Source organism: Artemia sp. Qi Xiang Cuo, chromosome 4, assembly GCF_049724085.1.
Source record: "Artemia sp. Qi Xiang Cuo chromosome 4, ASM4972408v1, whole genome shotgun sequence".
Taxonomy (NCBI): domain Eukaryota; kingdom Metazoa; phylum Arthropoda; class Branchiopoda; order Anostraca; family Artemiidae; genus Artemia; species Artemia sp. Qi Xiang Cuo.
The window spans coordinates 24801255-24815204 of NC_142797.1; the positions used below are offsets into that span (position 1 = coordinate 24801255).

Genomic DNA, 13950 nt, shown 5'->3' on the forward strand with positions numbered 1-13950 from the left:
CTCTTGCATTTCAATGAAAGAAATTCAAAATGAACTTTGAAAAATCAAGAAAATGTAACTGTGACAAGGTAACCCACAAGCAAACAATTCTGAAATATTCCAACTCTTGCATTTCAACGAAATAAATTCAAATGAACTTTGAAAAATCAAGAAAATTTAACTGTGACAAGGTAACCCACAATCAAACACTACTGAAATATTCCAACTCTTGCTTTTCAACTAAATAAATTAAAAATGAAGATTTAAAAAAAAAGAATATTTTTCTTTTAAAATGTAAAAAACTAAAACAAACTTCTGAAATATTAAAGATATTTCATTTAAACGAAAGAAATTAAAAATAAACTTTAAAACATCATGAGAATGTAGCTGTGACAAGGTAAACCAGAACCAAACACTACTGAAATATTCCAACTCTTGCATTTCGACGAAAGAAAATCAAAATGAACTTTGAAAAATCAAGAAAATGTAACTGTGACCAGTTAAACCACAAACAAACTCTACTGAAATATTACAACTATTTCATTTCAACGAAAGAAATTCAAAATGAACTTTTAAAAATCAAGAAAATTTAAATCTGATAAGGTAAACCACAAACAAACACTATTGAAATATTCAAACTCTTGCATTTCAACGAAAGAAATTCAAAATGAACTTTGAATAATCAAGAAAATGTAACTGTGACAAGGTAAACCACAACCAAACACTACTGAAATATTACAACTCTTGCATTTCAACGAAAGAAATTCAAAATGAACTTTGAAAAATCATGAAAATGTATCTATGACAAGGTAAACCACAACCAAACACTACTGAAATATTACAACTCTTGCATTTCAACGAATGAAATTCAAAAAGAACTTTGAAGAATCAAGAAAATGTATCTGTGACAAGGTAAACCACAACCAAACACTACTGAAATATTCCAGCTCTTGCATTTCAACGAAAGAAATTCAATATGAACTTTGAAAAATTAAGAAAATGTAACTTTGACAAGGTAAACCACAACATCACACTACTGAAATATTCCAACTCTTGCATTTCAATGAAAGAAATTCAAAATGAACTTTGAAAAATCAAGAAAATGTAACTGTGACAAGGTAAACCACAACCAAACACTACTGAAATATTCCAACTCTTGCATTTCAATGAAAGAAATTCAAAATAAACTTTGAAAAATCAGGAAAATGTAACTGTGACATGGTAAACCACAACCAAACACTAGTGAAATATTCCAACTATTGCATTACAATGAAAGAAATACAAAATAAACTTAGAAAAATCAGGAAAATGTAACTGTGAAATTGTAAACCACAACCAAACACTACTGAAATATTCCAACACTTGCATTTCAACGAAAGAAATTCAAAATGAACTTTGAAAAATTAAGGGAATGTAACTGTGACAAGGTACACCGCAACCAAACACTACTGAAATATTCCAACTCTTTCATTTCAACGAAAGAAATTCAAAATGAACATTTAAAAATTAAGGGAATGTAACTTTGACAAGGTAAACCACGACCAAACACTACTGAAATATTCCAACTCTTGCATTTCAAAGAAAGAAATTCAAAATGAACTTTGAAAAATCAAGAAAATGTAACTGTGACAAGGTAAACCGCAACCAAACACTAGTGAAATATTCCAACTCTTGCATTTCAACGAAAGAAATTAAATATGAACTTTGAATAATTAAGGGAATGTAACTGTGACATGGTAAACCTCAAACAAACACTAGTGAAATATTCCAACTCTTTCATTTCAACGAAAGAAAATCAAAATCAACTTTGAAATATTAAGGGAATGTAACTGTGACAAGGTAAACCGCAACCAAACACTACTGAAATATTCCAACTCTTGCATTTCAACGAAAGAAATTCAAAATGAACTTTGAAAAATCAAGAAAATGTAACTGTGACAAGGTAAACCACAACCAAACGCTACTGAAATATTCCAACTCTTGCATTTCAATGAAAGAAATTCAAAATGAACTTTGAAAAATCAAGAAATGTAACTGTGACAAGGTAAACCACAACCAAACACTACTGAAATATTCCAACTCTTGCATTTCAACGAAAGAAATTCAAAATGTACTATCAAAAATAAAGGTAATGTAACTGTGACATGGTAAACCGCAACCAAACACTACTGAAATATTCCAACTCTTGCATTTCAACGAAAGAAATTCAAAATGGACTATCAAAAATTAAGGGAATGTAACTGTGACAGGGTAAACTACAACATCACACTAGTGAAATATTCCAACTCTTGCATTTCAACGAAAGAAATTCAAAATGAACTTTGAAAAATTAAGGGAATGTAACTGTGACATGGTAAACTACAACATCACACTAGTGAAATATTCCAACTCTTGCATTTCAACGAAAGAAATTCAAAATGAACTTTGAAAAATTAAGAAAATGTAACTGTGACAAGGTATACCACAACCAAACACTACTGAAATATTCCAACTCTTGCATTTCAATGAAAGAAATTCAAAATGAACTTTGAAAAAATCAGACCTTTGGAGGGGGAGGGGGCGGGGGCAGGGGATCGTTCTGTGTCTCAATGCACAAAAAAAGTATAAAAAATGGGGAGGGAATGGGGGGGGAGGGGGAGGAGGGAGGAGGTGGGAGGAGGAGGAGGGAGGAGGAGGGAGGAGGAGGAGGGAGGAGGCGGGAGGAGGAGGAGGAGGGAGGAGGAGGAGGAGGAGGAAGGAGGAGGAGGAGGAGGAGGGATGAGGAGGTGGGAGGAGGAGGAGGAGGAGGAGGGGGGCCGGGGGAGGGCCTTTGGGGCACAGGGAGGGCCTTTGGGGCACAGGGAGGGCCTTTGGGTGTCTGGGTGACATTTGGGGACCGGTGGATGGCCTTTGGGACCCCGTTGGTCCTTTGGGAGCTCGATGGGCCTTTGGGGGGCCCGGGGATGGCCGTTGAGGGTCTGGGGTGGGCCTTTGGGGGCGCCGGTGGCCCTTTGGGAGCTTGGGGGACCTTTGAGTGTCCGGGGGGCAGTTGGGGGCCTGGGGGACATTGGGGGACCGGGGGCGGGCCTTGGGGAGCCCGGTGGACCTTTGAGGACCGGGGGCTTCCTTCGGGGTTGGGGTAGGAGGATTGGAACCCTTTGGGGTTGGGGTAGAGGACCTCACAACACTGTTCAAATGAAACTTGTGTATTATAACGACCACAGAGTTTCACCATTAAATTCTCTTCTAAAATCTCTTCAAAAATATTCTTTTAAAATGTCTCTATCTGTTTCGCCGAAATAGTTCCATTACCTGTCTAAAACGGTTTCGCCCAAATAATCCCTAAACGCAAATTCGGCGTGTTCCTTTGTTATTGGCATCTCTGTGCTAACGCATTTCAAATTAATAGGAAACCTTCTCGCACGCTAAAACAATTCATCGCTAAGATGTTTCTTGCCTAATTGTTTCCATGGCCTTTGGTTATTAATATCCTTTGGAGTTCGACCAGTAGAACTGTTCCCGAGGCAAAGACATTAATGACCTGGATCTATTCCTGGAGAAATGTTTCTAGGCGAAAATTTTTAAAGTCTGACAGATGATGTCATTGATTGATTGATCTGTCAAGAAAGGGAAATTAATTTGTTGTTTCTAAGGGGAATTATTGATTCACGATAGGTGAATTGAGGTCGACAGCACAGGTGTTCTGACTCGTGACAGCACCACGTGGTTTATGGCATGCACTTGTCCAAAAACAACAATAATAAATAAATCCCTCAGGCCTAAAGATTAAAGAAGCCTTAATGTTTCCTAATTCACTCTTCGTGAATCAATAATTTCCCCACCGATTATGTAAATCAATTTCTCAGGTCAAGCTAACCAAACAACAATGAAGCCATGTTTGTTTCTTAATTCTCCCCTTCGTGACTCAATAATTTCCCCTAGCGATTATGTAAATCACAGATTAAAGAAGCCTTAATGTTTCTTAATTCTCCCCTTCGTGAATCAATAATTTCCCCTAGCGATTATGTAAATCAATTTCTCAGGTTAAGCTAGCCAAACAACAATGAAGCCATGTTTGTTTCATAATTCCCCCCACTCGTGAATCAATAATTTCCCCATCGATTATGTAAATCACCCTCATGTCATTCGCACGTGGCCAAACAACAACAGATCGATTGACCTTGACACACCCACATTAGACTCGATCGATAATCCATGAATAAATTATTCAAAAAAAAGTTGTAGGTGGCAGCAGGGGTGAGGGACACGAGTAGCACCCCCTCCTCTACTCACGCACTTAAATTTTATACTATGCTAATGGTTGCAAACTTTTGCAAAAATTGGCTCTCGCCACTTTGTGTCCACGATTTTTAAAATGGGCAACAGTCTATACAATCTTACTGAAGTAATTACTGAAGTGGATTCTATACCTTTAACACACTGAAGTAATTGCTTCATTTTTTTTTTTTTATTTTGGTATCCATGATGTTCTTGACGTACTGTTGCCTATATAACAAGCGTATATATTTTTTGAACGAGCTCTATCAGTGTTTTGCAGGCTAATAAAATCATTACGTCATTTATTCAACAAGAGTAGCACTTCTGGCCTCTGTTACGCCTAGGACAAAACCCTAATTAACGCCCTTCCTCTGTCTCCTAAAAATTTTTTGGCTAACTTTTTTTAATTTTCCATTTACTTAAATAAACGGTCTATATACTTTTATTTTCAAGGAATGGCGATGAAGATACGGGAAAAATGAAAATGTCAGATTCAATCTTCTTATACTTGCTGCCAACTGCACCCTCGACTTTTTTTAAATGAAAATAAAATTTCAAAATTTACAAAATGATTATAACCGTTAGATTATTTATTTGAAATTTCCCTAAAAATTTATGCGTCCAGGACAAGTGCTCCGTCTCCCCCTATAGCCATCCCTGGTCATGACTGCCATTACAGATATTCGTGCAGAATTCTTCATTCAATATTGATGGTAGTTATGCAAAATTTTAAATATAAGTGACTTGATTTTAATAATAACTAACTAATCAGGGATATAATGAAAACTCATAACTATGTCGAAGACCAAGTTAAGATTCTCTAAAAGTGTTATATTGATTTCTTTTTTTCTGTCAAGTACTGTGCTTTTTACATTAAAACGAGCAAAATACACAACGAACTATGTAGAGGCCCCCATCATGCTTAGACCCTGCCTAGAGTACTATGATAAACTTCACCCTTTATAAAAAAAATAATAATAGACATGGATTCTAGTTCTTCCAGTTTGTCCTACAAATCTATTGGGTTAGCAACCCTCTACAAATTTTTCCCTATGTACTTAGGAATACCCACTACCTATTGAGCCCAATTTAATGTCTTAGCATATTGCCAGATTTCTATTTTCTACGTTTTCTTTAGCCCTAAAATAACAAAATGCTGACAGTCAATGAATACTAACCCAACTAAGCCAAGGGTGGCTCACATTGATAGGCGGGAAGTTATTTCGCGGAGGCGGAAAGCTGGTCAATTAGACAGGGAGCTTAAGACGAAAACATGGGACAACTGCAAAATCTGAGCTTTCAAAGAGAACCTTAAAGGACACCTTTCCCCGTCCGTGCTTGACATAATCCAGGTACTTCTCACGCATAGTTTTTGGTCTGGTCACCGATATTTGACTACATCCAATGTTAATTCTAAAGGTATCAAAAACATGTATATTCATACGAAAAGAAAGTTATGGTTATTCACTTTCAAATCCAAGACAGAGCAGCTTTAATGTCTGCCAAAATAATCCAAAAATTAAGAAAGAAAACCACATTTGTTTTCGATTCCTTTGAGACCAAATTACTTTAATTACCTCAGATGAAAATTATGGTTGCAGTTGGAGCAGCACCTACTCAGCGCTAAATTGAAGTTAAAAAAAAAAGACCTTAAAAAATCAAGTAATTAAAATTTACTTGAGCTACTTATGAACTTTGTAACTATGTATACGGTTTGTGCCGGCACCACAAACAAAAAATCTATCTTTAATTTATATTTCATACTCAGAATCAAAGAGATAAAAATTTTGTGTAGAGAAGGGATGAAGGGGAAACCCTTTAATTTTTTCTGTATGCGTGCTGGTATACAATAACAAGCTTTGATGAGACCGAAATGGTAAATGAAATTCGTACATAAACGATACTTTACTATAAGATGCATAATTTTTCCAGGGTCCAATCCTGCAAAAGAGGGGGTTTATTATACCCACTATTTGGACCATAACACGTTATGTTGTTTAAGCCCTGATTTTCTTATAAGGGTTTCCAGAAAATCCTGAAAGAAATTAATTAAAAAACAAAGCTTTTCTGATAAAAGTAAAAAGGAAGACGATACTTAGAACGATAAAAAATTATTGTTTTACAGGTTATGCAAGATATGTCTACAATTTTAGCACAAATTAACAAACTCGTAATATTTCCTTACATTTCTAGAATTCTAAAAACAAACTAGCGCTTTACTAAAAGCAGATCTTACTTGAAGTTTTGGGAGAAATTATAATTGCATGCTTAAATTTGCTGATTTCGTGGCTGGTGAAAGAGTATTGAGAGCCATATAGATCAGTCTTTTACTTTCTGCACGATACCTATTTTCTGCTCCTAATCGTGTTTTGTTGTGCCGATTTTGTGCTTGAGTAAAGTGCCAGTTTTTAAGAATTCTACAAATTCAAGGAAGTGTTACGAGTTTGTTTTTTTTAGAGTTTTTTTCAACGCATTTTTAAATTTTTGTTACAATGGGCCGTGGTTTGCTCTTCACTACGTTGCAGCCACGGCTTCAACCATAATAGATTCATTCATTCATCCTACGATCCCTTATACCTCCTGTCGGTCATTATACAGATAAAAAAACTGTTACTTCAAGTTTCCATATTTTCTAATTCCCCCGTCCCCCCCAAAAAACAGACTTCAAATGTACATTCTGATTCGTCGCTCATGGATATCGTACTGGAAAGCTGGACATAGCCCAACTCATCGAACTGCCACTAAAGTCTTGCAGAATTTCATATTCATCCGTAGATGTGACTATAGTATGGCTTGTGCATGGTTCTGCACATTCTTAAAATATGTACTAATTTCATGATGCATAGCCCAAGTTAAAAAATATGGGAACACCCCACTAAGATAAAACCTGCATGACAAAATAGATGATACGTTAGATCACTGATAAGTAGATCACTTTGAACTACCTAACCCTCCCAGTAAATAAAGGCCACACCTGAGTATGCGGTAGGCTTCAAAGTGATTTTTTTCTCCTTTTAGATTCAAAACTTTCGAGATTATTATTAAAACCTGCATAAACGGATTCTCAACACAGAACGGGTAGCTGGTCGCGTAAGCAAGGATACAAGCTTAAAAAAAATGTATCTTGGTCCAAGGCTCCAAGAATTTCCGAATAAGTCTCGAACCCTATCCACAAATGATTAAAAAAACAAAAAATGGACTTTTTATCTAAAAAAAAATTGAACAGTTAGTCCTCCCTAAATGTACTCGAGTAGTTGCATATAGTAATTGAACAGTGTAGGCTAGTTCACCTTAAAGGTCCTCTTCAAGGTTTATATTATTTAGCAACACCACAATAAGTCATTAATTTTCTCAGGATTTCTCCAAATACTTTAAAATACCTATTTACTAACGTCATGAACGAGTCCAATGTGTTCACCTTCATTAACAAAATTAAAATATCATTTCATCCAAAAACACTCAATACAAATAGCTTTTCTTTACGACGGATGTAGACTAAGATCTATTTAGAAAGAGATTTAGCCAATACAAGCTTTAAAAATCACCAGGATGTAAACCCATTCATATTTAAATTTATGAAATATCCAGAGCTAACTGAGACGGAATCCAAGCTCAATTCATTCGAAATTTATAAAGATTCAGCCAGCTAGAATTTCATTATCAAAGCTAGGTTATATAGAGACAAAACCTGAAAATTTAATGAGAATTTAAACTTAAAAATTCTGGCAATTTAAATTTCAATTTGCCGACAGTATCAGTATTGAGTTTTAAGTGTTAGCTGGATCTCAATAAAAGTACATGTCCCTGTGAATAGATTTTAGCGGAAATATGCCAGTGCCAGGTAAGGCTTGAAAGAACTAATAGTCTACAAGTCGTTACAATGACTAATCGTTACAAAATAAAAGTCAAGTACTTTATTACGCATTTCGCGACTCGAAAATTCGCTGCATCTGATTTAATGAGTATGTTCTTGAAGTTAATATCATCAGTGATACATTTGTTCGTGATTTCTTCCTAAACAATTATTAGAATAATGTTTTAGCATGTTCTACCAATTATAAAACCTTAGAAATCAAAATTTCATCGTCTTGCACTATACAAACGTTGAAGAAGTTAAATTTCCTTTAATCCATCAATTTCAAATACAAACAAAAATGTATTTTATTAGTAATGACCATTTATGAAAACCAAGCCTATATCCTTAATGTAAATCAGTATTTGGTTATGTAAAATATCTGGTTCTATTCGACAATAGAAAATGGAAGAAAAATTAACTAAAAAAGTATATCCTTACCGTCAACAATTGGTGTAGTCATTGCAGACGATTCAGATAAAGCTTCGGCGGGACGGACTGCGACATCAAATACAGTTTTGAAATTCGACTTGCAATCAGTTAAAGACGAAGGACATTCATAAGACAACAAATCTTTAGCACATTGATCTACAGCGGTTTCATTTGAAAATACATCTTTGTTTTCCAAGCCTTAAGAGTAGACAGTAAATGTATACAGTGTAACCAAACTTGCAAAAAAAAAGAAGAAAACACTAAAACGAGTTAAAATTAGCTGTTAACATTTTGGGGCTACCTCGGAAAATAAAAATAGGAGAAAAAGAAGTGATGTCAACATAAGTAACAAATATACAAACCCATTATAGGACAAAATTCCGCGTAGGGAAGCTTGTCGTGTAGAAAAGAAAATAAGAAGAAATTTGACCACTCAGTAGGTTAGGTTCAATCTACCACGGTTGCGGTAACCGCAGTAAGGTTACCGTATTCGTTGTGGTTTCACTCAAGGCAAAATTTACCCTGGGCACTAATAGCTAAGGAGATGAGCTGATTACGTTGGAATGAGAGGGAACAAAAGAAAAAACTATTAAAACGCGCAAAAGGGAAGTAAATGAGGTAGAAAAAAGATAAGGTGGAAATTAATGCCATTGCCCCGAAGACTGCGTGGGTTATACCATCCTCAAAGATATATCTATTGAGCCTTGTGATTAAAACGAATATCCAGAAAAAATTGCCATTTGAAGCGAATGTCATAGGTCCCTTTTTTTGGTTTCATTAAAATAAAGAAAATACGGTTTATAAAAAAAGGCAAAAAAGAATTATTCTTAAATTATTTCCTTAAATTATCGTATATGTATCCTATAAAACGAACAATAACTATTTATGTGTACATTTTTTTCTCAAAAACGGCACTATTTTCTCAGAAAACTGGCATATTAGCTTTTTCCGGTGTAAAATGGAAATTTAAAAGGCTAAAGACTTTGCAAAAATGTGTTTAGAGCCTTAAAATGTGGAGAAAAAAAACATTTGTCATTCAAATGACGTCACATTCATATGCATTTCTTATGATTATGTTTCCTTTATTTTTATTTATAAGCCTGCTTAGCAGAATGAAGAGTACATCAGCTTCTAATTCGAATCTTGTCGAATCTGAAGATGTCGTATCTTTCATTGTAACATCTGTCATTGTTTCATTGATACAACATGACAAATGCTTGCTTCATAAATTGTCTGTATTTCACCAGACGAGCAAAGCAAGAAAATTATTTTTTTTTAACCTTTATCTTACCCTTCAATAATAATTCAACGCCCATCCACGAAAAAAGCAAAAAGAATAATTAACAGAATTAAAATATAAAAAAATAATCCTACAGGATATTCTACTCCATACATTCTAAATGTATTTTTGAGTGTAGATAAAATAATTCAGAATACCTTCTTTTCTTCATTCATTTTATTTCTCTACTTTCTCTTTGGCTCTTCAGGTTTAAACGCGGGGGGAATTTTCAAGGAGAGAGTTGTCTGGAGTGATTTTTGTGCTTAGTGGTATTCTCGGGGATTTTCCTCAGGAGAGGGGGGGGGGGTGAGGAAAATATCGCCTAACAATATTTTCGTCTAACTACCCCGATTGCCAGTCCCCCGGTGCTTTGTTATTAAAGATCTATTTCAAAGATTTTAAATAATGGTTTTACCTTATTCTTTACATAAGGTAATTTAGCATTTTCTGTGTCTGAATTTTGCCCTTTACTGCTCTGAAATTTCTTTCTCCCTCCAATCATACAAAGAGTGCAACCAAAAGCCAACTTATCCGCAACTTTGCCATTTTTCAGCATAACAGAATACTTGTAAGCGCTAGTAAGGTTTAATTTTATTAATCCCTGTTCACAAAAAAATAATCAAATTTAAAAACACTAAAGAATTAGCATAAGCAGCGCGATAGTGCTGCCTACGTAAAGAGCAATGTAGCCACAATGTGTTTTTTTTAGACTAGGGCACTTGGTATAGAAGGAGATATCGCAGAAGCTTCAAAAGAAGCTCATTAGATTGAAAATTCAAAGAACAAGTGCCCTTTTTAATAGTAGAAAGTGATTTGAAGGCAACCAGCCCCCCGCCCCTTCCCACGTCCATCATTTCCTCAAACACATCCAAACAAAATTTTCATATAGCCATTTTATTCGACGTAATTGAAACATCCAGCAATTGTGTCTTTGAGGATGACGACCCCCTCAAAGCTCTCATGGCAAGATTTGTAAGTTATGCCCTGAGGGCATATAAGGCTTTTATAGAAAGGGTGGTCCTATAAACTTCAGAGGGGCTCATTGTATTGGTAATCAGAAGTTCGTGTGCCCTTTTTAAGAGTCAAAGTGATCGGAGGGTATATACCTCTCCCCACCACAAGGTGTATTTTGACTTCGTATAGAAGGAGTTGTAGTAGAAAAAGGGTCATTTAATTGGAAATTGAAAGGGCTAGTGCCCTTCTAAATGGGTCTCATTATTGAGTTCTTTCCATACTAACTGAATGGAAGAAAATTCAATTCCTATTCTTTCGTTTTGAAAATATTAAATAAAAAAAAACAAGTTTTTTAAACTGAAAGTAAGGAGCGACATTAAAACTTAAAACGAACAGAAATTATTCCGTATATGAAAGGGCCTGTCCCCTCCTCAACGCCTCGCTCTTTACGCTAAAGTTTTTTATTGTTATAAAAAATAAAGTTGAGAGACAGAGTCAAACTTTAGCGTGAAGAGCGGGGCGTTGAGGAGGAGACAGCCCCTTTCATATACGGAGTAATTTCTGTTCGTTTCAAGTTTTAATGTCGCTCCTTACTTTCAGTTAAAAAAAACTTGTTTTTTTATAATTTAATTTCTGATCGTTTTTTAGTTAATGCAGCTTTTATTTGCATAAAAATTTTACTTTTCTTTTGCTAAATGGATGTCTTTACAAATTAACTTACGTAACTAACTTCTATATTCGTATATTTTTCTTCTGGCGAAAAATACAAAGTTGCAGATTTTTGCAGATATGAGATTGAAACCTATTTAATAGGGTTTTCTGATATGCTGAATCTGACGGTGTGATTTTCATTAAAATTCATTCACTTGTAGGGGATGTTTCCCCCCTCTTTAAAAAATCGGTTAAATTTTCTCAGGCTCGTAGCCTTTGATGAGTAATACTAAACTTAATAAAATTTATATATTTTGAATCAGCATTATAAACACATTCTTTTGATACATTTATTGACATCAAAATTCCGTTTTTAAAAGTTTCGATTACTATTGAACCGTATCGCTTGTTTTTATTGTTTTTTTTATTACGCATGTTACTACGTATATGAGGGGGTTATCTCCTTAGTCAATACCACGCTCTTTACGTTAAAAGTTAAAAAAATATTTAATTCACAAACCCCTGAATCACAAAGGCCGTTTAATTAGAATAGATAGCTCTTTTGAAAGCACTAAAAAAAGAAAACTGTAGCGTAAACAGCGAGGTATTGACTTGGGGGAGAACCCCCTCACATACGTTATAATTTCTGTTCGTTTTAAGTTCTAATATTCCTTCTTACATTTCAGTTGAAATATAATTAGTCCGTATATGAAAGGGGCTGTCCCCTCCTCAACGCCTCGCTCGTTACGCTAAAGTTTTTTATTGTTTTAAAACATAAAGTTTTGAGACAGAGTCAAACTTTAGCGTACAGAGCGAGGCGTTCAGGAAGGGACAGCCCCAAACCCCTGAATCACAAAGGCCGTGTAATTATAATAGATAGCTCTTTTGAAAGCACTAAAAACAACTGTAGCGTAAAGAGCGAGGTATTGACTTGGGGAGAACCCCCTCACATACGTTATAATTTCTGTTCGTTTTAAGTTCTAATATTCCTTCTTACATTTCAGTTGAAATGTAATTATTCCGTATATGAAAGGGGCTGTCCCCTCCTCAACACCTCGCTCTTTACGCTAAAGTTTTCTATTGTTTTAAGAAATAGAGTTGTGAGAAAGAGTCTAACTTTAGCGTAAAGAGCGAGACGTTGAGAGGGGACAACTCCTTTTATATACGGAATAATTTCTGTTCGTTTCAAGTTTTAACGTCATTCCTTACTTTCAGTTAAAAAAAAACTTGTTTTTTTTACTTAATTTCTGATTGTTTTTTAGTTAATGCAGCATTTATTTGCATAAAAATTTTACTTTTCTTTTGCTAAATGGATGTCTTTACAAATTAACTTAAGTAACTAACTTCTATATTCGTATATTTTTCTTATGTCAAAAAATACAAAGTTGCATATTTTTGCAGATCTGAGCTTGAAACCTATGTAATAGGGTTTTCTGATACGCTGAATCTGACGGTGTGATTTTCATTAAAATTCTTTCACTTGTAGGGGATGTTTCCCCCCTCTTAAAAAATCGAGTAAATTTTCTCAGGCTCGTAGCCTTTGATTAATAATACTAAACTTAATAAAATTTATATATTTAGAATCAGCATTATAAACATATTCTTTTGATACATTTATTGACATCAAAATTCCGTTTTTAAAAGTTTCGATTACTATTGAGCCGTATCGCTTGTTTTTTTATTGTTTTTTTTTATTACGTATATGTTATTACGTATATGAGGGGGTTCTCCCCGTAGTCAATACCACGCTCTTTACGTTAAAAGTTAAAAAAATTTTTATTCACAAAAACCAGAAACACAAAGGCCGTTTAATTAGAATATATAGCTCTTTTGAAAGCACTAAAAAAAAACTGTAGCGTAAAGAGTGAGGTATTGACTTGGGGGAGAACCCCCTCACATACGTTATAATTTCTGTTCGTTTTAAGTTCTAATATTCCTTCTTACATTTCAGTTGAAAAAACTTGTTTTTTTTTTATTTAATTTCTGATTGTTAATTAAATAATGCTTGGAAATCCGGCGCCCCCTTCATAGAAATGTTCCTTCCCCCAAATAAAAATCCTCCAAGGAAATATTCTCCAGAGTCACCCCTCCTCTAGCCCCCCCCCCCTCCAGAAAAAAATCATTCCTGAAAATGGTTGTATACTTCCCAATAACCAATAAATAATGCTGGCAAGTCCGGAGCCCCCTTCAAGGCAATTTCTCTTCCCCCATGAAAACTTCCTTCATGAACAGGTCCTCCAACATAACCCCCGACCCCCCCATACCTACCCCTAACAGAAAAAAAACCACCAGAAAACTTCTGTATACTTCCCAATAACAAATACAATATGTTAACATTGGGTAAAGTTCATAACTTTTAGCCCTCCCTCTGGGAACTTCGGGGGATTAAGTCACCCTAAAAGACATATTTATCATATTTTCGACCATGCTGAACTAAATGGCTATCTCAAAATTTTGATCAGGTGACTTTGGGAAAAAAATAAGCGTGGGAGGGGGCCTAGTGGCCCTTCATTTTTTTGGTCACTTAGTAAGGGAACTAGAACTT

The 13950-nt window shown here is 35.1% G+C and overlaps 1 protein-coding gene across 1 annotated transcript in view; it reads right to left on the reverse strand.

The window, feature by feature from the left end:
* LOC148952920 (uncharacterized) overlaps positions 1-13950 on the reverse strand; it is a 136759-nt gene that overhangs the window by 26665 nt on the left and 96144 nt on the right. Inside the window, exon 6 of the mRNA XM_089087827.1 lies at positions 8531-8719. Within this exon, the coding sequence (XP_088943953.1) occupies positions 8531-8719 (189 nt within the window). The remainder of the gene's footprint in view (positions 1-8530; positions 8720-13950) is intronic.